General features: G+C 38.4%; 1 protein-coding gene across 3 annotated transcripts in view; it reads left to right on the top strand.

The window, feature by feature from the left end:
• The first annotated feature begins 11,403 nt into the window (after nucleotides 1-11,403).
• LOC126811212 (quinone oxidoreductase PIG3) overlaps nucleotides 11,404-24,940 on the top strand; it is a 166,439-nt gene continuing 152,902 nt past the window's right edge. The window contains exons 1-7 of one of the 3 annotated variants that reach the window (XM_050536786.2): nucleotides 11,404-11,593; nucleotides 18,750-18,890; nucleotides 19,084-19,216; nucleotides 19,442-19,573; nucleotides 20,715-20,927; nucleotides 21,400-21,504; nucleotides 22,203-22,294. In XM_050536786.2, the coding sequence (XP_050392743.1) occupies nucleotides 11,468-11,593; nucleotides 18,750-18,890; nucleotides 19,084-19,216; nucleotides 19,442-19,573; nucleotides 20,715-20,927; nucleotides 21,400-21,504; nucleotides 22,203-22,294 (942 nt within the window). In that variant the 5' untranslated portion in view covers nucleotides 11,404-11,467. The other 2 variants (XM_050536787.2, XM_050536785.2) reach the window with 2 other exon arrangements.

Here is a 24,940-nt window from a genome sequence, read left to right as displayed (position 1 = left end):
GGATCATTCACAACGTTTATTTCATACAAATCATTTTGCAACGAACTACACCCATGCCGTATTCTAGTGTGAATAATATTTTCATGTCTATTACCTTTACAGTAGTAGATTGGCGCTTTATGTATTAAGGAACGTAATTTTTGTTTGTATAGATATTTGAAGGATTTAAGAGTGGTTGATTGCTTTATGGGGTCCTCTAATAATTCCCAATCTCGAATTGTTGTGGGGAAGTACGAAGTTTGGTGTAATGCTGTTCTACAATAAGGATATCTATATTCGCTTATGTTTCTTAAATTGTATTTTTGTGGTGTTTGTTGATAATATTCTAGAATGTCATATAAGTATGCTGGGTTTCTCTGATTTTTAATTTGAAAAAGGTGGGCGGGCATATAAGCTCTCCCAAAACAGTATGAGATGACTTCCCCGTGCACTCTAACAAACCAGTCAGCACCCTACGCGCTTTAGAAACGGTCGTCTCCGTGCTAATCGTTCAGCTAACGAGGAAATCATCGGATGCAAAATAGATCGTTCTCTTTTGGTGGCGAATCCCGAATCCCGAATAACGTACTGGCTCGTTATTCGTTATTCGCGAATCACGAATAACGACCCAGCACGTTATTCGGGATTCGGGATTCGGCAATAAAACAGGTGATTGTTGGAGATGACTGCCCCGTGCACTCTAACAAACCAGTCAGCACCCTACGCGCTTTAGAAACGGTCGTCTCCGTGCTAATCGGTCACCTAACGAGGAAATCATCGGATGCAAGATAGATCGTTCTCTTTTGGTGGCGAATCCCGAATCCCGAATAACGTACTGGCTCGTTATTCGTTATTCGCGAATCACGAATAACGACCCAGCACGTTATTCGGGATTCGGGATTCGGCAATAAAACAGGTGATTGCTGGAGATGACTGCCCCGTGCACTCTAACAAACCAGTCAGCACCCTACTCGCTTGAGAAACGGTCGTCTCCGTGCTAATCGGTCACCAAACGAGGAAATGGTCGGATGCAAGATAGATCGTTCTATTTTAGTGGCGAAACCCGAATCCCGAATAACGTGCTGGCTCGTTATTCGTTATTGGCGAATCCCGAATAACGAGTCAGCACGTTATTCGGGATTCGGGACTCAGCAATAAAACAGGTGATTGCTGGAGATGACTGCCCCGTGCACTCTAACAAACCAGTCAGCACCCTACTCGCTTGAGAAACGGTCGTTTAATCCGTAACCGAAAGAGGAAATGGTCGGATACAAGATAGATCGTTATGTTTTAGTTCCGGATCCCGAATAACGTGCTGGTTCGTTATTCGTTATTGGCGAATCCCGAATAACGAGCCAGCACGTTATTCGGGATTCGGGATTCCGCAATAAAACAGATGACTGCTGGAGAGGACTGCTCCGTACACTCTAACAAACCAGTCAGCACCCTACTCGCTTGACAAACGGTCGTCTCCGTGCTAATCGGTCACCCAACGTGGAAATGGTCGGATACAAGATAGATCGTTATGTTTTAGTGGCGAATCCCGAATAACGTGGCCGCGCAAAGTTCCCTTATTCCTACGGTCGGGGGTAGCGAGGAAATGGTCCGGTGGTAGGTAGGCCAGTCTTAGATATTACTAAAGTAATTATAATCTGCAAATTTCATGGAAATCGGTTGATAATTGTGGTCTGTAGCCGTGCCACATGAAATGTGTGGTAACCTGATATCTCGAAAACCGCTAACCGGAAGTGGTCGAAATTTTGGCTACTCTGAGATATTATTAATGTCATTATAATCTGCAAGTTTCATTGAAATCGGTTGGTAATTGCGTTCTGTAGCCGTGCCACATGAAATGTGTGGTAACCTGATATTTGGCTACTCTGAGATATTATTAATGTTATCATATTCTGTAAGTTTCATGGAAATCGGTTGATAATTGTGGTCTTTAGCCGTGCCACATGAAATGTGTGGTAACCTGATATCTCCGAAACCGCTAACCGGAAGTGGTCGAAATTTTGCCTACTCTGGGATATTATTAATGTAATTATAATCTGCAAGTTTCATTGAAATCGGTTGGTATTTGCAGTCTGTAGCCGTGCCACATGAAATGTGTGGTAACCTGATATCTCGGAAACCGCTAACCGGACGTGGCCGAAATTTTGGCTACTCTGAGATATTATTAAAAAAAAGTAATTATAAACTGCAAGTTTCATTGAAATTGGTTGATAATTGTGGTCTGTAGCCGTGTCACATGAAATGTGTGGTAACCTGATAACTAGGAAACCGCTAACCTGAAGTACTCGAAATATTGGCTACTCTGAGATATTATTAAAGTAATTATAATCTGCAAGTTTCATTGAAATCGGTTGATATAATTAAAGTAATTATAATCTGCAAGTTTCATGGAAATCGGTTGATAATTGTGGTCTGTAGCCGTGCCACATGAAATGTGTGGTAACCTGATATCTCGAAAACCGCTAACCGGAAGTGGTCGAAATTTTGGATATTCTGAGATATTATTAATGTCATTATAATCTGCAAGTTTCATTGAAATCGGTTGGTAATTGCGTTCTGTAGCCGTGCCACATGAAATGTGTGGTAACCTGATATCTCGGGAACTGCTAACCAGAAGTGGTCGAAATTTTGGCTACTCTGAAATTTATTAAAGTAATTATAATCTGCAAGTTTCATTGAAATCGGTATGTAATTGCGGTCTGTAGCCGTGCCACATGAAATGTGTGGTGACCTGATATCTCGGAAACCGCTAACCGGAAGTGGTCGAAATTTTGGATACTCTGAGATATTATTAAAGTAATTATAATCTGCAAGTTTCATTGAAATCGGTTTGTAATTGCGGACTGTAGCCGTGCCACGTGAAATGTGTGGTAACCCCCATATCATCTCGGAAACTGTCAACCGGAAGTGGCCGAAAGTGTTACTACTCAGAGATGTTATTAATGTTATCATAATCTGTAAGTTTCACTAAAATCGGGTAAGAATTGCGGTCTGTAGTCGTAAGGCTATTTTGAAATTCTTGCTTACCACATGTGGCAAATAGCCACTGCCTTTTATTTAAGTTATATTAAACGAGCTAAATCGCTAATATTTGGGACCTAGAAATAGACATAAATGGGTCGCAACGCCTAAAATAATGTAATGTGAATGTATATAAACTGATTTTCATTCAACCGTTTCTGTTTTTACTGTAATTTCTAATCAGTTATGTTCGGCGAAATACGCCAGAAGTCTCAATTGAATGAAAGTCCATAGCGTCTGGTTATTCCAGTCTACACCGAGGATATTTATTATGCATGCTCTCCAGATAAGAATGTAGCGTCACCATTTGACATGACTTGTGGATTATATCTAGCCGCGTTCTTTGAGTCTCTTGTTCCAAATGGCGCTGAAACGCATTATGGTACACGATTCGTGTACCAATGGTAAAATGTTTATTTTGTCTTGAATATTGGATATCAGAAGCCCATCTTTTCTCTGTAAGATCACAAGACCAATGTTGATTGGAATTGACAAATAATTCGAATTTTCAATGTCGAAGATTTTTGATGATATTGAGTTAGAGACTTAGCTACTTTAAATCATGTAGGTCCTAATTTCCATAGAGTTATAGAATTGAAATATTAACTCAAGCAGACTAAAACGGATTGTAGAATATTGCATTTATTTCAATTAAAGACCTAGTGTGATTCTCGCGCTACATTAATCCTCTGCAAACTATAATATTGTGAAGTGGGATTCTTTAATACGAATACCTGTCCAAAAATGACTCAATTCTACCAATCTATGCAACACCCTACAAGGTAGTCGCTATCTTTATTTGCCGTGAACTAAATTGATGTAAAAGTTTTTAATCCGACTGAATTCAAGCCGAGATATTATCTAGCGTTTGTATTTTGGTGTCTTTAATTAAAGATACATTATGGGAGATTTGGTAACGAGTTGGTAGTTCTCACTATAATAGTTAAAAACTAGATAATTTAAAGGTAATTTGCTGAAAATTTCATTCAAATTGTTCCATTATGAACCGAGAACTAAGCGACTGAAATTCCTCCTTAGCCTCGGTCATCATTACTAAAGTCAGTACAATAAACAGCATAGCCTCGATTATCCATTTAATCGTTAAATCGGCTCACAATCCACTAAAGATCTAGAGGTTGATTATGGCCTGGATAGGTTAATTAATGTCTATTTAATAATTTAGATAACATTTCAGGCCTAAATAAAGACCTGCAATAGACAGATTTAGCTCTTGCATAATGTATGTTTAAATGTTAAATAATTATTCTGAATACAGGGGTGGATTCAGCCGTGAGAAATTTGATATCTTCCTAAAAATGCAAATCACGCATCGATATTGCCAGGATTAAAATATATATATATTACATACACATTAAAATGTCATGACTTCGGTTCAAATGAAATATAAACAAGACAAAGCTTTATGCATATAACAATAATCGAAATCAATTATTAAATGTGACTTATAAAACATTATTTCATGAAACTTCGTCAATTATTGTCCTGTAAATAGGAGGGGTTTTGGATCTGCCGACTTTTAGTCTTCATGTTGTGTCGCAGTGATACCGTTTATTGTTTTCCTGTATAAAAATATATGATTTGCAAACATTTCTTAAATCTAGACCTAGCTTCAGAGAGTGGAGAAATGAAATGCCCGAACAAATTCCATCGCGGCCTGCGATCACCGACGGCGCGTCCGGACTATGAGAAAATTAGACGGCCACGAGCGAGTTTAAATGTCATTCCGGTCCGTTAGTGCAGCAACTAAAAATTTTGTGGTTTGGGAACCGAAATCACACTATGATGTGCCCACCTGAATTCTCGATTTTTTCGGGAGCGGAGGAAGAAATGAAATGACCGATAAAATTCCCGATTTGACTTCTCGGGGCCGCGGCTGTTAATGTCGGTAGTCTGAAGTCGCAATTTCTTTGGATTTCTTTTCTCGCGAGTGCTAATTCATTCCTTGAATACAGCGACCTTTGGTTTCGCAAAATAAATTTAACTCAATGCCCATCTAAGCGCAATCGGTTGCATTCACAGAAATTTACGTCACGAAAAACTGGTAAAACAAATACTGATAAGGCACGAAGAAATTATAGCCCCTACAGCAGAAGAAATTATAGCCCCTACAGCAGAGTGATTGATCATATAGTCTTAGAGTGCCGCTAGACACTGTTTATTACTGATTTGAATTTTTTATTATTTTTTTTTTTATTTTTTATTTTTTTTTTTTTATCCATTAGTCAATTTAAAGATATCAGTTCCCGAAAAGTTAATTAAATGAATTAACCGAAAACAATCGCACAATGCCGAATTTCTTCAGACCAAAAAGTCATGTGATTTCGGACCTTTTATTTTGTTGACTAGAAGGCAAAAGGAGTTTTCCCCCAAAAAATATTATATATTTCTTCTTTTTTTCACATCAGACGTACACCTGGAGCAGCCCGGCATCGCTGTTTTTTGGGTTAACCAATATGGCGTCGAGGACTTCACCAAAATGACATCATGCCGCCTCCACGTCATTAAAGCTTCTCAGCTGAAAGTCTTCTTGTTGAAGAAGAATTGTTTAAAAATCAGTAAACATCAGTTTTAGTTCATTGTTTTGTTATTTATCCACCAATCTCTTTAATATTTATATTCATTATTTTATATAATATGTATATATTTATTCTTGTATTTAGTTCTGCATGTTCCCTAGCAGCTACGAGAACGTGGCTAAAAACGTTGAGATATACTGATGTGTTTGTTTTTAGCTAGGATTGGATGCCTTTAATTGTTCAGGGACTTTCATGGTAGAAAATTGTATTAAACGATCAGAGGTATGAAAATATTTCAAAGCATTCAAATTGCCTAAAGCAAGTAAAGATGAAAAGGATTTTGCTGATTGCCTGGTATTGCTTGATGATTGTAAATCCAAACATACATCTTCTAATATTATCTCAATATATCTCAGTTTAGATGAGAAGATGATCTTCCAACTTTCCCTAGCAAATTTACAACTGTGCTGTGTACTGACAAGGCTATTCATGTTGTTGCTGAGTACTGACAAGGTCATTATTGGGGTTGTTCCTGAGTACTGACAATGCCATAATACTATTAGTGTTGTTGCTGTGTACTGACAAGGCTATTCATGTTATTGCTGAGTACTGACAAGGTCATTATTGGTGTTGTTCCTGAGTACTGACAATGCCATAATACTATTAGTGTTGTTGCTGAGTACTGACAGGGCTATTGATGTTGTTGCTGAGTATTGCCATGGCTATTGGTGCTGTTGCTGAGTGCTGACAAGGCTATTGGTGTTGTTGCTGAGTACTGCCAATGCTATTTATATTGTTGCTGAGTACTGATAAGGCTATTAGTGTTGTTTCTGAATACTGACAGGGCTATTGGTCTTGTTGCTGAGTACTGACAAGGTTATTAGTGTTGTTGTCAGATTAAAGTACACCATCTGGTGTACCACAATTTACATTATTGTTAAAAGTAAGGCGATTAGTATGGAATTCGGATATTGATGGAACAGGTCCTTTTTTAATAGGTCAAACTCAAGAAATAACAGGGTCATATGTATGGTAAGGATGGAATTTATGTTCCTTATTTTGTATTTTCATATGGTTGATTGTATGTTGCATTTTCCATGGCAAAGGCTTTTATCATCAGCTATATTTAAAAAGAACAAATAAACGGCATGTTTTCAACAAGTATAATTTAACATTGTAACACCCCCCACCCCCACAAACACACCTCCTAAGAACGCTACCTTTAATGCGGTACACAAATGCATTCTTTATATTCTTTTTAAGTTTATTAGATACAATAATCCATACGAATGTCATAAAAATAGGAAATAATAAAGTTATTGCCTTTAGTATTTCAAGAGACCTTTGTTAACCATCACTATCTGTCAAACAGGACTTACAGCATTTTACTTTGCTTGTTATGATTATACGCCCCGAGCTCTATAACCTCAACGGATATATCTTTTGCGAAACTAGGGACATTAGAACAGGTGTGTACAACTTTGAAGTGCCGACATGAGACACATCAAAGATAATGTTTTTACTTAATCCACTTTCTTTTCCAGTCTTTTACGTTAATCGTTATACATGGTAACTATAAATTAATCACCGTAAAAATTACTTTTATGGGATATCAGAGTTTTGGTGTTTGATTAAATGTTTATTGTCCTTAATGTGCTGTTGAAAATTAAATCATGCATTTTGTACAAAAATGGTGTCTTTTTGAATAAATATATTCAACATTAAGACAAAATGTGGAATCCCCTTTGGATTGGCTTTTAACCGACGAAATTAAAAAATATTAAATCTACTGTATATGTAATAAGTTATTTACTGGTCGCAGTGCTCTTAAATAATTTAACCCTATTGTATTATTTAATGGAGTTAAAGCATCACAGTCTTTAGATTTTTAACAAACTTCCAGATCTATGATAAACAAACAGCATAATTATATAAGGCAATATATCTATACCTTTAGATATACACAAGGATAAACGTATATTACAATGTCATTACTAACAGTTGATCTAATAAACCATGGCGGTAAGAGATTGTGTCTAATATCTCTCAAGATTGGACAGTATATCATCAAATGGTTATCATCGTATAAACCTTCTCCCCGGGTGATTTTGTCCCTACCACCTTGTTCTACCTCGAGAAGAACGGTTGAACATTTAACGTTTGCTAATTCAAACCTCAGTTTATGTTAACGATTGGTGTTTAAAGTTACAATTTCATATTTTCTAAGAAAGTCAAAACATTATTATTTCTATGTCTTTTGCTCAATAGGTTGTCAACTCACTATTATACGATCATAGTTATCATTCTCACACTCAAAAATGTATCACACCGGAAATAATAACACAATTACCTCCTAATTACCTCCCTTGTTTTTTCTATTCCATACAATGGAATAGCTATCTTCAAACGTTTGAATTTGAAGTTGAAAATGATATTTTTGCCAATTTCTCAACTGGCAATAGTGAATTATAGGATTAATAGGATTATTCTTTATCAAGGTAGGACTGTTCATACATAGCATCGATTTTTCTGTCTCCGATAGAACGCACAATTATTTTTATACGTCCACATTTTCATGTGGACGTATATTGTCGTCGCCCCTGTCCGTCCGTCCGTCCACAATTGTTTGTGAACACGCTACGGGTCACAATTTTTATCCGATTTCAATGAAACTTCAAATATAGATTTATCACCCCAAGATCTCAGTTCCTTTCGATATTGGCATGTATCGGACAGTAACTTCATGGATTATGGCCCTTGATTGTACGAAAAATCACGTTTTTAGCTTGTGAACACTATAGAGGGCACACTTTTTATCTGATTTGCTTTAAACTTGAACTCTTTTGATTTTGATGAAACTTAAAATGTAAGTTAATAACCCACAGATCTCGGTTCCTTTCGATATTCGCGCATATCGGACCATAACTTCCTGAATTATGGCCCCTGATTGTACGAAAAATCGCGTTTTTAGCCTGTGGACCCTATAGAGGTCATAATTTTTATCCGATTTGAAAAACCGTAATATTATATCACCGTTACACCCTAAAGGCGCCTGAGTTCGAATTTCGTGAAAATCGGTCCAAAACTGACAGAAAAAATGGCCGCCCTTCGTTCTCAAATAGCGTAAAAATATGGTATATCAAGGTTGTGGACCCTATAGAGGTCACAATTTTAATTCTATTTTCATGAAACTTGAAATGTAAGTTTATAACTGACAGATCTCGGTTCCTTTCGATATTCGCGCATATCGGACCGTAACTTCCTGAATTATGACGCCTGATTGTACGAAAACTCGCGTTTTTAGCTTGTGGACCCTATAGAGGTCATAATTTTTTATCCGATTTAAAAAACGTTCGATTATATAACCGTTACACGTACTATTTTATCACCGTTACACCCTAAGGGCGCCTGAGTTCGAATTTCGTGAAAATCGGTCCAAAACTGACAGAAAAAATGGCCGCCCTTCATTCTCAAATAGCGTAAAAATATGGTATATCAAGGTTGTGGACCCTATAGAGGTCACAATTTTAATTCTATTTTCATGAAACTTGAAATGTAAATTTATAACTCACAGATCTCGGTTCCTTTTGATATTCGCGCATATCGGGCCGTAACTTCCTGAATTATGGCCCCTGATTGTACGAAAACTCGCGTTTTTAGCTTGTGGACCCTATAGAGGTCATAATTTTTATCCGATTTAAAAAACGTTCGATTATATAACCGTTACACGTTTTATTTTATCACCGTTACACCCTAAGGGCGACTGGGTTCGAATTTCGTGAAAATCGGCCCAACACTGACAGACAAAATGGCCGCAGCTCGTTCTCAAATAGCGTAAAAATATGGTATATCAATGTTGTGGACCCTATAGAGGTCACAATTTTTATCCGATTTTGTTGAAACTTGAAATGTAAGTTTATAACCCAAAGATCTCGGTTCCTTTCGATATTCGTGCATATCGGACCGTAACTTCCTGAATTATGGCCCCTGATTGTACGAAAAATCGCGTTTTTAGCTTGTGGGCCCTAGTGAGGTCATAATTTGTATCCGATTTAAAAAATCGTTTTAGTATATCACCGTTATACCCTAAGGACAGCTGAGTTCGAATTTCGTGAAAATCGACCCAAAACTGACAGACAAAATGGCCGCCCTTCTTTCTCAAATAGCGTAAAAACTATGGTATATCAATGTTGTGGACCCTCTAGAGGTCACAATTTTCTTTTGATTTTGATGAAACTTGAAATGTAAGTTAATAACCCAAAGATCTTGGTTCCTTACGATATTCTGCATATCGTATAGTAACTTCCTGAATTATGGCCCTTGATTGTACGAAAAATCGCGTTTTTAGCTTTTGGTCCTTGTAGGGGTCATAATTTTTATCTGATTTAAAAAAAAATGTGTGTATATATTACCATTACACACTAAGATCATGGATCCTTTTGATTATCGCGGATACCCGAACTTAACATCCTGGATTATGGCCCCTGCTTGTTCGAAAAATCGCATTTTTAGCTTGCGGATTCTCTAGAGGTCATAATTTTTTTTCCGATTTTAAAAACCGTTTAAATATTTCACCATTCCACCATAATGAAGGTTGAATTCGAATTTCGGGAAAATCGAAATGAAACTGCCCAACAAAATGGCCGCTCTTTGTATGCAAATTGTGTAAAAGTATGCAATACGAAGGTTGTCGACTCTCTAGAGGTCACAATTTTTGTCCTATTCTGATGAAACTTAAATCATATCTTTATATCCCAAAGATATCAGTCCCTTTTGATATTTGCGCATTTCAGACCATAACTTTCTGGATTATTGTCCCTGATTATACAAAAAATCCCGTTTGTTTTTAGCTTGTTCTCTATCCATCTCTTGCAAAATTTGGGCGTATCCTGCCTGGCAGCCGCTGGTCTATGCATACAAAAGTCGTCCAATTACTTAGAATACTATTAACGCACTGCGCTCTACCGGCGTTGTACTAATACGGCTAAGCCGCCGCCTGATTATCACATGAAGCACGTGACAGGGGTTTTTTTTCGGTGACCGCCAAAGTCGCCGTTAGTGTGCCCACTCCACTTATAACGCGGCGATATTTGTCGCCAAACACGTCGCTTAAGTTGTCGCATAGTGTGCGCCATTCTAAACATGTACAGCGTCAATGAAGAAGATATTCGTCGTCTTAATAATAGAAATAAGATGAAATAGAATTAAAATTTACGCTGGACAAATAAAGAAATTGAATTATACATCGTCTTAATTTATAAATTACATGAATAGAAGCTAGAAATTAGACGATAACAAATTTAGAATTTTGAATCTAATATGCCGCCATAGAGGTGCGGTGATCTCGCTTTCAATCCCGCTGTTGGCCGAGAAAGTTACTTTGGTATTTTTTGTAGACAAAACCTTTTCATGTCAGATGTTGCTTACTGTGGTAGAAAACTTTCCACCCAACAAACATTTGAGAGAGAGAGAGAGAGAGAGAGAAATGGGGTTTAACGTCCACTCGACACAAACTAGGTCATTTTCGGGACTAACGTATGGTTTAATTTTATTTCAATAATTCGCTTGCGCGTAGGGGTCTTTAGCAGTGGGAGGAAACCGAAGGACCCGGAGAAAATCCACGAGGTTGGACAGGCGACCCTACTCCTTGTCACGTACAATCGGGGAATCGAAACCACGCCAGTTGACTCAATGACAGACTTTATGATACAGCGCGCACACGCTAACCATTCAGCCACCCAACGCCCCATTGAGAAAGAGATGATAATTAGTACTAAAAGCAATAGTAAAATCTTGGTGGTCTGCACCCAGTATTTGCGAGGTTGTCGCCCTTCATCATTATTGTTATCGTTTGTTTTTTCCCCTAACAGATAACGCCGAAATAGATAGGTAACATAGTTACAAACGATAAGTCAATGTTTAGCCCGATATACGCAGCTGTTCGTTTTGCCAATATTCGTAGGACATGCTTGTGCTCTGACGTTGTCATTATATGCTGCGTTACAGTTATTGTATCTAATACAACAACAAATGGTGTCATGGTAAGTCATTCGTAAAACGTGTTGACATATTATATTTATAACCACCTGCTGACAACGGTCGATTTTTGTGTTAATGGTGGTATTATTAAGTGGAAAGTTGTAACTAAATTTATTTACAGAGTTTTAACGCTTGAACGATCGTGTCATTGAGTTAAGTGGCGTGGTTTCGATCCCACACTTGTACGTACGTGAGTATGTCAGGGTAGCCTGTCTCAGCTCGTGGGTTTTCTCCAGGTCCTGTTGTTCCCTCTCACGGCACTGCCACTGTTAAAAAAAAAACCTACGCGCAAGAAAAGCAAATTGTTGAAATGACCTGGTTTGCGTTCAGTTAACGTTAAATCTCCCTCTCTCTCGTCACTCTCTGTTTAATGAGTATTAACCTACTTATTACTGTTTGGTGTCGTTATAAAATTTATTTTACACACGGTGGTGTATATTTAAGACAATACGCGGGCCCAGGGGCTTGTTTTGCGTAAAGCGTAATTGTTACGCTGGGCATACTTAACACTATCTTGACATCACCTGAAAAGGTGAAAAAAACTGTTTCAATATCCAGAACAACGGTCCTTTGGATACAAATAAAAAAACTTTACTTATACACTAATGTTTACTATCGGGGGCCCTTTAAACTTATCCTGTGACTACTTAGGCATGAATTTATACTTATAATATGACACTCAGTCATTGCCCCATGGTATTACAACAATCGCCAAGACTTGTATTTTTTAATTACCCGGCTTCAATTAATGTTATGCGTATTCCATTTCTTCAAGTACATTCTCCCCTGTGCCTAGGGTGCGGGTAGGGGTAGAATGGCCTAACGTATTCGCTTTAGATCATAAGGCCAGTCTGAAGAATAGCAAATCGAATAACATGACAGACCCGATCACGAATGTTAATTATAAGAATACCAGATTCAGTGGATGATTGACAATAAAATAACAGAGGACTCAGGCCGGGCGGATCTAGGAATTTCGAAAAGGGGGGGGGGGCGCCGCAAAATGAGGGCACTGACCGCGGAGACGGGGCACGCTGCTGAGAGGGGATTTTTTTGTGGGGGGGGGGGGGCCCCAAGAAAATTATCCGTCATTTCCTTGCATCTGTAGTCATTCCAAGAGCTGTTTAGCTGATATTTTCGTCTAAGTAAACGTTCGGAAATCGTTGAAAAAGAGCCTTAAAATCGAGCAAAAAAGCCAGTTGAACATGCGGCTCGAAAATTGTCAAGGGCGAGCGAGGCATTATGATGGGGAAAAAGACGAATCTATTCCCTAGCCACTTCACTATTTAAGCCTTGTAACTTGTACTTTGTACTGTCCACACGTGAAACAATGCTACATCAAGTTGCACTCACGCGCGTCGGTGATGGACATGAGTGTATACGCCGCCGATTCCACAAGATGTCTGTCTATAGTCACTCTATAGGATTAGGGCACCGTCAGCTAAACAACAAGAATTCGTTTCAAAGTGGAAGCATTAATTAGACCAGACTGATGTGTTTGAATCGATGGTTTGAGTCATTTGGGATCCCTGCAACGGGTTGGGAACGGACATATTTGGGTCTGAGAAAAGGCACTTTCAGCAGTAAAAAAAGGCACTGTCAAAAATTAGGGGGGGGGGGGCGCCCCCCCCCCCCTTGAATCAGCCTCTGTGAGGTTACCTGAACATATGTCAAAGAGAATGGCAGAGGGTGATTAGACGAATAACAAATAGACAAGAGGTTCACACGATGAAGGACAAAACGTTCACTGGATATGGAAAAGAATTATGAAGCTCATCAGACCAATGGCAAAGACCTGACTTTCACTCAACCCTATCTTTCCTCTACCGCTAATATTGCTTTGTCATTCGTCTTATGAACGCCTGCCATTCTCTTTGTCGCAGTGGATCAGTGAGCAAGACGCCGGCCGACTCGTTGGCCGGGAATGTTCGTCGGGATTTTCACGCGCGGTTTCCCTATGTCACTGGTGCTGGGCGGGGGACATGGCAGGGACAGTTGTCCAGTCGGTCGGAATGAACCGTGTACACATTATCGTGCACGTAAGGAACCTTTGACAGTTGGAATTCCGTATAAGAGTAGGGCGTAGCGCAGCGGTCCGTAAAATGTCGTATTGTCGGGTTAAAATGTCGTGATCTCGTGTTATCGGCCATTTTCCTCTCAATACTATGATTATGTACTTTGATCCTGGTGTTGGTCAAGAAAGTTCCCCGGGATTTTGCAGAGCGGTTTCTCCATGTCGGTAGTGCAGAACAAGGGGCCTGGCAAAAACAGTGTCTAGTATTGTAGATGGGACATAAAAAAAACAAGCTACTGTGTACACATTGGCGTGCACATAAAAGAATCCTTCTCAGTTGAAATTCGATGAAGAAATGCCACGGTCCATTGGAAATTTCGGGCATATCACTCTTCATAGCGTATGTGCAGAAAAATAGGAAAATGAAATGAAATGGGTTTTAACGTCCAGCTGTTCTGCTCCAGGAGCCACAGTGGCTAAGTGAGTAAGACCCTGGCTCGTTAGCCTGGAAGTCGCGGGTTCGCTCCCGGTGTTGGCCGAGAAGGTTCATTGAGATTTTCCGGCGTGGTTTCCCCTTGCCAGAGGTGCAGGAAGGAGGGCCTGACAAGGACAGCTCTCTAGTCGTTCCGATAGGACGAAAAACCGAGGCCCCGTGTATACATTGGCGTGCACGTAAAAGATCCCTTTACAGCTAGAATTCGATATAAGAGTAGGCCGTAGCGCCGCTGTTTCGGCGAATGTCCCTCATAACGCAATGTATGGCGTAAGCCCGTCTTCATTAGGACGTTAAACTCAATTTCATTTCATTTCGTTGTGCTCGGACTGGGCTAGTGAAGACGGACATACGGTATACAGTTACTATGAGGAAAACTTTGCCGGTATAGTCTTTCGGATGGGACAAAAAATCGAGGTTCCGTGTACTTATTAGCTAGCACGTTTGGAATTCAATGTAAGAGTAGGCCGTAGCACCGCTAACCGGGAAAAGTTTCCCTCAATACGACATTTTTACGCGACATTACATTTTTAATGTCGTGGTGTCGGGTGAAAATGTCGTATTGTCGGGTGAAAATGTCGTGATGTCAAGATGTCGGGTTGTCGGGTTCAAATGTCGTGATGTAGGGTTGCCGCCTTATAAAAGGCGACACCGCAACATCACGACATGATACCAATCAGCCACCATAGTGTATAACATTTCAAGAGCCGTAAAGAGTTAAAAGGACTTGTATAGTGTCCTCTCCCGGATCGGAAACGTGGTCTTCTGACCAGGGTTCATTAACAAGAGATGCAAGGTCAAAGTCACATTCGTTTTCAACAATAATTGCCTCATTGCTGTTACTGTAAGTGCTTACACTATCAAATGTATGCAACCATCTTGAATTAATTTTGAGCAATGGGATAATTTGACATAATTATTTTTATACGCCCACATTTTCATGTGGACGTATATTGCTGTTGCCCCTGTCCGTCTGTCCGTCCGCCCACAATTGTTTGTGGACACTGTACAGGTCACAATTTTTATCCGATTTCAACGAAACTTGAAATATAGGTTTTTCTCCCTAAAATCTCGGTTCCTTTCGATATTGGCATGTATCGGACCGTAACTAGATGGATTATGGCCCCTGATTGTACGAAAACTCACGTTTTTAGCTCGTGGACCCTATAAAGGTCACAATTTTTATCCGATTTTATTGAAACTTGAAATGTAAGTTTATAACCCAAAGATCTCGATATTCGCACATATCGGACCGTAACGTCCTGAATTATGGACCCTGGTTGTACGAAAAATCGCGTTTTTAGCTTGTGGACCCTATAGAGGTCATAATTTTTATCCAATTTAAAAAAAAACGTTTTAATATATCACCGTTACACCCTAATGATGGTTGAATTCGAATTTCGTGAAAATTGGCCCAAAACTAACAGACATAATGGCCGCCCTCGTTCTCAAATAGCGTAAAAATATGGTATACAAGCAGGATACCCGGCTTCGCTCGGGGGTCATAACTCCGAAACCGGAAGTGGTAGACTAACGCCACCTGGCCTATGTTACTCCCCGGTCCGAGCTACCCCTATACCCCAAATTTCAGACTCGGGGCAGACCTAGTGTAGCCGCCAACCCCGAACAGACAGACTTCGCTCGGGGGTCATAACTCCGAAACCGGAAGTGGTAGACTAACGCCACCTGGCCTATGTTATTCCCCGGTCCGAGCTACCCCTATACCCCAAATTTCAGACTCGGGCCAGACCTAGTGTAGCCGCCAACCCCGAACACACCGGCTTCGCTCGGGGGTCATAACTCCGAAACCGAAAGTGGTAGACTAACGCCACCTGGCCTATGCTACTCCCCAGTCCGATGAAACTTGAAATGTATGTTTATAACCCAAAGATCTCGGTTCCTTTCGATATTTGCGCATATCGGACCGTAACTTCCTGAATTATGACCCCTGATTGTACGAAAAATCGCGTTTTTAGCTTGTGGACCCTATAGCGGTCATAATTTTTATCCGATTTAAAAAAAATCGTTTGAATATATCACCGTTACACCCTAAGGATGGTTGAGTTCGAATTTCGTAAATATCGGACCAAAACTGACAGACAAAATGACCGCCCCTCGTACTCAGTGTAAAAACTATGGTATATCAATATCGTACCAAAACTGACAGACAAAATGGCCGCCCCCCCATACACAGTTAGTGTAAACACCTGGTATATCAAAGTTGTGGACCCTCTAGAGGTCACAATTTTGATCTGATTTTGATGAAACTTGAAATACATGTTTATTACCAAAAGATCTTGGTTCCTTTCGATATTCGGGCATATCGGATAGTAACATCCTGAATTATGGCCCCTGATTGTATCATGTTTTTAGCTTGTGGTCTCTCTAGAGGTCACAATTATTATCCGATTGAAAAAAAAAAAGTTCGAATATATCACTGTTACACCGTAATGTTTATTGAGTTCGAATTTTGTGAAAATCGGGCCAAAACTGCCGGACAAAATGGCCGCCCCTCGTACGCAAATAGTGTATAGCATCTGGTATATCAAGCTTGTGGACCCTCTAGAGGCCAGAATTTTTATCCGATTTTGATGAGAGTTGAAATACATGTTTATAACCGAAAGATCTTGGTTCCTTTCGATATTCGCGCGTATTGGATCGTAACTTCCTGAATTATGGCCCTTGAATGTACAAAAAATCACGTTTTTAGCTTGCCGTCCATGTAGAGGTCACAATTTTTATCCGATTTAAAAAAAAACATGTGAATATTTCACCATTTGATAATCGCGTATATCCGTACGTAACTTCCTGGATTATGGCTCCTGATTGTTCGAAAAATCGCATAAATATTTCACCATTCCACCATAATGAAGTTTGAATTCAAATTTCAGGAAAATCGAAATGAAACTGTCCGACAAAATGGCCGCTCGTTGTATGCAAATTTTGTAAAAGTATGCAATACGAAGGTTGTGGACCCTCCAGAGGTCACAATTTTTATAAGATTCTGATGAAACTTAAAACATATCTTTATATCCCAAAGATCTCAGTCCCTTTTGATATTTGCGCATTTCAGACCATAACTTTCTGGATTTTTGCCCCTGATTATACAAAAAATCCCGTTTTTTTTTTTAGCTTGTTCTCTATCCATCTCTTGCAAAATGTCAGCGTATCCTGCCTGGCAGCCGGTGATTTTGTTATGAAATCATTTAAATTTTGGATATGGTGTTTAGAATATGCATAGCTATAAAGATCTGTCCTGGTAGCTCACTTTTAGTAATACTTTGGGCACTATTGACCAAAAGCGCGCCCCTGTCGGTAATTAGCAGGGCCGGTGTGGCAGTTTGAATTGACTCCCGGTTTGTGTTTGCTCCTGGGCACTTGCGCATGTCCGAAACTGTTGTTAGCGTTAACGGTGTTGTGAGATGGTTCCTGATCAAGGAGTCCTAGTTCCTGATCACTGATCAATTCAGGAAAAAGTATTACGTATTTGGTTTGAGTTTTGTCATTAATAAACATACTTGTTATCGTGATTAGCTGTTATTTTAGTGAGCAATAGTTACACGATCAACGGATCTAAGTTGATTTGCTTAAAATTGATACTTTTATCATTCGTGATTTGTTGGCGTTTTTTTTTTTGGGGGGGGGGGGGGCGTTTTTTTTTTAGTGATTACGTTAAACTTTGTGATGTTTTAATTATCTATGGTTTAATTATTAACTATTTTGCAGATTGAATATTGACCTTTATATGATTGGGATTTCTCTGTATCATTGGTATTTTAATTTTGAACCTCTTATTAAAATTTTTACAACTTCACAATACAGCTTATCTGTTTTATGGCTCTTAGGGGGTTCAGCTCACGTGACTTTAGTGTGAAATCTGACAGACAGCGGCTGAAATGGGGTCTTCCTATATCGCCGACTCAACAGAATTTGGAAAGTCGACTGCGGCACTCTTTGATGGGTTAAAAACGGATTAAAAGCATTAAAGATACCATATGGTTGATTCGATAACGAGTTGGCAGTTCTCACTATAATAGTTATAAACCAGATAACGTAAAGGCAATTTGCTGAAAATTTCATTCAAATTGATCCATTAATTTCATGGGTGTCAACATGTTGTTTTAGGACTAGTTACCTCCCTTAAACTTTGTTTATAATATTGTGTAAAAGACCGGATAATCTAGTCAATGACCGATTATTCTCAAATGTTGACAACGCATCCAGACTAATATTCGTAGTCAATACACACCGTATCCACAATGGTGGTGTGAGCTGACTCCTACAACTGCGCATGCGCTAAACGGTAATAATTACACCAGGAACCATCTCACACTGTCACGCCGGTACTAAAGTAGTGGAAAATACTAGGAATTCGCAACCAATTTCAGCACAACTTGTTTTGAAGGTGATTTATATTTCCGAAAAATGTGCTTCTTGCCGACATGGCTATATTGGTACAACCATCTGAAATTTGAATCGCGATCCCGACTTTTATCGCCGATCATCTTTTTTGCCCTGTTTATTATTTCTGTCTCAATGAAATCTTGTCAACAGGGTCAGAGTTCTTTTTGTCGATGCATTTGAATATTTCTTCAGGAAGCTATTCACAGACTGACGGTTCAGATCACTATGTTTAGTAAATATATTGCAGATGATGATGAAAGCTGCACAGTTCAAAGCTGGTGGACCCGATGGTTTATATATTGGAGAAGTACCAGTGCCTACACCAGTTGAAAAAGAAGTACTTATCAAAGTAGTTTCTAGTGCTATCAACAGAGCTGATACTTTACAAGTAGGTAGATTCCTGGAAAACAGACTCTGCTTTTTAATAATAGTCAAAATATTGCGTTAAAAGTTATTCTTCACTTTTAATCTTTCCTAAATTAATAAAGATTGATAATTTGGTAGAAATAATGAGATAATGATTACGTGTAGAAATATCTAATATGTTTGGCATGAATATTAATGCCGTGTTTATTATATAGAGAAAAGGTTTATATCCACCGCCACCAGGAGCAAGTGATATATTAGGACTCGAAGCTGTTGGTATTGTACAACAGCTTGGTACTGGTTGTACTAGATGGAATGTTGGTGACCCCGTAATGGCGTTGCTTCCAGGTAATGTCCAGCAAACATTGCTTATTACCTGTTGATGACTGAAATAATTGAAACGTGTAGGATAAAGTTTTAAAACTCGTAAACACTGCACACTGAGTTGTCCAGTTCAAAATAGTTTTCAGTCTGCATTAAGGTTATATTTAAAACATAGTTTATTATTGATTTGATTTATAAAACATTTATATTTTACCACTCAGCGTTTGACATGCCATCATTTACGTTTAGGTGGAGGAAATGCTGAATATGTGACAGCACATGAAGATCTTTTGATGAAAATACCAGATTCAATGAATTTTACCACAGCAGCAGCTATTCCTGAAGTTTGGTTAACTGCATTCCAGTTGTTACACACCATTGGTAAGCATGAACTAATAAATGTTTTGTTTGAGCATGGACATTGTACTTTTTACATATAATCAATGGAACAGACATTTTAGCAGAGCATTTAATATTGGCAGCGATACCCTTCCATATTTTAGTAGGTTTGTTTTTAACGAAAACTCGACATGTTTTTTTTTGTTGATTCACATGGGCGCGTCCGAAGTAAACAAAGACGATGTGTTGATAAATTTACACCCCAATCATCAGTTAGTAATCTATCTATGTATGGGTTGCAAAAAAACCAAGAGTAGCAAGATTAATAACAATATTATGAATTGATTTCTGTTTCTTTGCTTTTAAACTTAATACTGATAATTGCGCGAGGGGAGGTAATTTTATTTTAGTCACGATTGTCCGGTCTATTTTTTTTGCCGCGGCACAGAATTCTGAAGGCTTCGTGGACGTTGCTTGTCCATCTATCCACGGTCCATGGTTTGAGCAGTTCAAATTCTGAAATTATTTTCAACCCAGCAGACTTCGGTTATGAAATCAAAGTCCAAAATCATTGATCCAATTAGCTACACGTCGGGACGGAAATCTTTCACGGGGCTTACTTTTTCTAGACCCCCTGATATTTCTTCTATTTTGTGGGGAGCCGCGGTGGCCAAATGAGTAAGGTACTGACTCACTAACCAGGAAGTCCTGTCAATTTTCAGAGTGGTTTCTCCTTGTCAGTGATACAGGACTGGTGGCCTGGAAAGAAATAGCGTCTGGTCGTTCGGATGGTACGAAAAACTAAGGTCCCGCCTACAAGTTGATTTGCACGTAAAAGACCGCAGGCAGGTGGAATTCTACGAATAAAAACGCCCACGCACGTCAAAATTTCCTTCATAGTAAACCGCATGGTGTAAAATAAGAACCACTTTTCATTTCCAAAACATTTCGCAAATCAACAATTTACAAAATCTTTGCCCAATTGTGATATGACAAAATGAAATGCCACTAAACGGGCTGTCCACAAAACACAGATACAAGCAATGTGTGTTAATCTAAACAGACGATAGACTTTGAATGCAGCAAACATTATTGCTAAAAATCTTTGCACTAGTCCACAGTACGAAAATAAAGTTCTTCACGCCGTTGTGAAACACTATCAATCCTTATTTCATTGTTATAGGAAAAGTTACAAAAGGAGAACGTGTTTTAATTCATGGTGGAGGAAGTGGAGTGGGTACAGCTTTAATACAGCTTGTTAAGCTGGCAGACGGCATTCCTATAGTTACTGCTGGCTCTCAACAAAAACTGGAGAAAGCAAAAAGTCTAGGAGCCGTAGCAGGATTTAATTACAAGTCAGAAAATTTTAGTGATGGCGTTCTGGCAGCAACTTCCGGCAAGTAGCGTTAGTCTTTAGATCCCAATTAATAGGATTATACCTAAGCTATTTTAAGTTTAGAATTTACGGAAACTATTTTTATGCAAAATCGATATGGAAATTATAACATATGCGGAACCAGTCTTACCCTTGTTAAAAGTAAGGTTCCTATTATGTTGAGCTTCACTTCGTTGGGTTTTTTTCTCGACCAGGTAAAGGATCGGGTATTATTTTAGATTGTGTTTTTTAATAGGTAAAGAATCGTGTATTATATTAGATTGTTTTTTATCCGGTAAAGTATCGTATATTATATTAGATTCTGTTTTATTTATCAGGTAAAAGATCGGGTATTATTTTAGATTGTTTTTTTATCAGTATTATTTTAGATTCTGTTTTTTATAAGGTAAAGGATTCGGTATTATTTTATATTTTAGATTCTGTTTTTTAAAAGGTAAAGGATCGGGTATAATAATAGATTGTGTTTTTCCAGGTAAAGGTGTAGATATTATTTTAGATTGTGTTGGAGGAAGCTTTTATGAACAGAATATAGAAGTTATTGCCATGGAAGGAAGATGGGTTCTTTATGGTTTGATGGGTAAGTTTTAATACAAAGTTACCTTCTTTATCTAAATGAGCTTTGGAAACCCGTTCTACCATGCCTACACTCTAAAAGAGAGGTAGACAGAAATAGGCTTTAACGTCCACTTAACAAAAACTAGGTTATTTCGAGACTAATATATTTTTCAATAATTTACTTTGGGGTATTTAGCAGTTGGGGGTCATTTCGGGACTTACACGTGGTACATTTTTATCTCAATAACCCTACAACTTTTCACGTGCAAACTTATGATCAAACCCAGACCAATCGACTCAGTGATCTGAAGCGCAAGCGTTCAACTTTGATAATCAAGATTTAGTCATATCAAGTTTACTGTAAGGTATGCCTGTTCTACCGAATAGATGTTGAATATAGTAACAACTTAGACTAAATCAGCCATTTTTTAATCTTTTTAAAACTAATTTATGGTGTAAATAATAGACATTGTGCATTGAAAATGTCACAAGATTCCACAAAAATATTGCATTTTGACAGTCCATTTAAGTAAAAAGGAACAATACCGGGCTTTTATGATCAATTCCAATCTCTTTTAGTTGTTTTCTATATGTAGAAAAAACGCTACATGATTTGAATAAAGAAACAGCTTTGTTGTTGGTTTTATATCATACGAATACAAATCAGAAGATGTTCTCATAATTATATCAAGTATAGTGATTCATCATGGTTGCTTGCAGGAGGAGGGAGTATAAATGGTGACATGTTAAGTAAACTTTTACGAAAAAGAATATCTATTACAGGTACTACTTTACGTACAAGGTCTATAGAGGTAAGATCGCCATATCAGTTATTCCCGTCTGAAATTCTATAAACAAAATTGACTGTGTTGCAAATTATTACTTGGCTCAAAAACGTCAACATGAGATTCTTCTACTATGAGCTTTAAAGTAGCGAAGTCTCTAACCAATGTCATCCAAAGTCTTCCACATTAAAAACACGAATTATTTGTTAATTTAAATCAACATGATGTTGTAATCTTACCTGGAAAAAGAAGGGCCTCTGATATCCAATATTTAAGACCAAATAAACATTTTACCATTGGTACACGAATAATATACCATAATGCGTTTCAGCGCCATTTGTAACAAATAACTCGAAGAACGAGGTTACAGACATTCCACAAGTCATGTCAAACGGTGACCTCATGTTCTTATCTGAAGAGCATGGGTAATAAATACTATTCGTGTAGACTTGAATAACCAGACGCTAGAAATTGCCATTCGATTGAGACCCCTGGCGTATTTCGCTGAACATAACTGATTTGAAATTAGAGTAAAAACGGAAACGATTGAATGTAAATCAGTTTATATACATTCATATTACATTATTATATGCGTTGCTACCCATTTGTGTCAATTTCTAGGTGCCAAATATTAGCGATTTAGTTCCTTTAAGTGTTGATACAGGCGCCGACACAAGAAGGCCGAGGTACCCCGTAATGATGAAAAATTTTCCCAACCTGTCTGATCAATGTTTGTTTTTTGGGGTGTGAGAAGATTTTAAGTATTACTAAAAAATAGACCGTCCATAGATGTAATTGTTAATTTAAGAAAGATTTTCGAAATGGGTATGCTCGGAATAATCGCTAGGTACATCTGACTGTTACATTGTCTTCCCTAACCGCTCTGCTCTTGGTACATCTGACGATTACATTGTCTTCCCTATCCGCTCTGATCGAAATCTTTGAATACACGAAATGTGCAATTAGGCTCAACAGTAGTAATATCGTGACCATGACAAATTTTGGGAACATCTATCGGCCCTTAGTACCACTGAATTGAGTTATTCCCTTTGAGGGCGTGGTTGGGTTATGGTTACACTGAAAGTATAGCAATCACGCATTGGACACGTTTAACCTGGTAAAGATTCTAGGTGCGTACAGGAATTTACTAGATCCATGCAATAAAGCAGTGCTAAATTGTAAAACGCATCATGCTATTTATACTCTCTGTTTTAAAACCATGACATTCTACGCAATACATTAACTAAAAATATATACAATCAACCTATCATGTTGAAACATGTTTTTTTTATTATCAAATATACATTCGTTTCTTTAAAAAGAAATCATCCATCAAATTGAAACTAGGTCAACTTATGTCATCATGCACAAGACAGTTATATACGCCCCCTTCATTTAAAAAAAAGTAGACCACTAAATTTAAAAAACGAATCGCGCATTCAAATATTCTTTCGCCCCATAAATCGTTATTTGCAAAGTACTTTTTATACGCCAACATTTTCATGTGGACGTATTATGTCGTCGCCCCTGTTTGTCCGTCCACAATTTGTTTGTGGACACTCTACAGGTCACAATTTTTATCCGATTTCAACGAAACTTGATATATAGGTTTATCTACCTAAGATCTCAGTTCCTTTCGATATTGGCATGTATCGGACCGTAACTTCGTGGATTATGACCCCTGATTGTACGAAAAATCGCGTTTTTAGCTTGTGGAGCCTATAGAGGTCACAATTTTTATCCGATTTTCTTGAAACTTGAAATGTAAGTTTATAACCCAACGATCTTGGTTCCTGTTGATATTCGCGCATATCAGATCGTAACTTCCTGAATTATGGCCCCTGATTGTACGAAAAATCGGGTTTTTAGCTTGTGGTCCCTGTAGAGGTCACAATTTTTATCTGATTTAAAAAAAACATGTGAATATATCACCATTACACACTAAGATCTTGGTTCCTTTTGATAATCGCGCATGTCCGAACGAACGTAACTCCCTGGATCATGGCCCCTGATTGTTCGAAAAATCGCATTTTTAGCGTGCACAATTTTATTTTCCGATTTTAAAAACCGTTTAAATATATCACAATTCCACCATAACGAAGGTTGAATTCGAATTTCGGGAAAATCGAAATGAAACTGCCTGACAAAATGGCCGCTTTTGAATTATTTTAATTTAACCCGAAACACTATAAAAGTGGAATTATTATTGTTCTACTTACCTTGTTTAGACCATTAATAACTTGTCCGTTTATTTGTTGATTTACTTTTGGCAAATTGACCAACCACCCTCATTTATCACGTGACCACTCGACTTCCGCAAAGGGGCGACATAATCCGTCATACAAAGGGGCGCAAAGGGAAATAACACATTTGTGGATATCTCGCCCCGAGTACAGTATCGACTATTCACAATTCATCTTTTATCGCTTATCTGCTATTGGCATATCCTTTCACCACTGCAGAGGCGTAGACGTGAAATATATATTGTGGGGGGGGGGGGGTCCGCAACCCTAACCTTTTTTTAAACCCCTAAAAAATATAAACAAACACCATGTGGCCACGCTGTCTACACAACTCGTTTGCTGATTTTCCCAGACAACGCGTGCAAAGCATTATGTTTACGTGGCTGGCTGAGCGGGCGATAAATATTTGGTTTAGGCGATAATGTTTTTG

This window comes from Patella vulgata, chromosome 2 (genome assembly GCF_932274485.2).
Source record: "Patella vulgata chromosome 2, xgPatVulg1.2, whole genome shotgun sequence".
In the NCBI taxonomy this organism is placed as follows: domain Eukaryota; kingdom Metazoa; phylum Mollusca; class Gastropoda; family Patellidae; genus Patella; species Patella vulgata.
The sequence above is the reverse complement of the archived record's forward strand: the minus strand, read 5'-3'. Positions and strand labels throughout refer to the sequence as shown.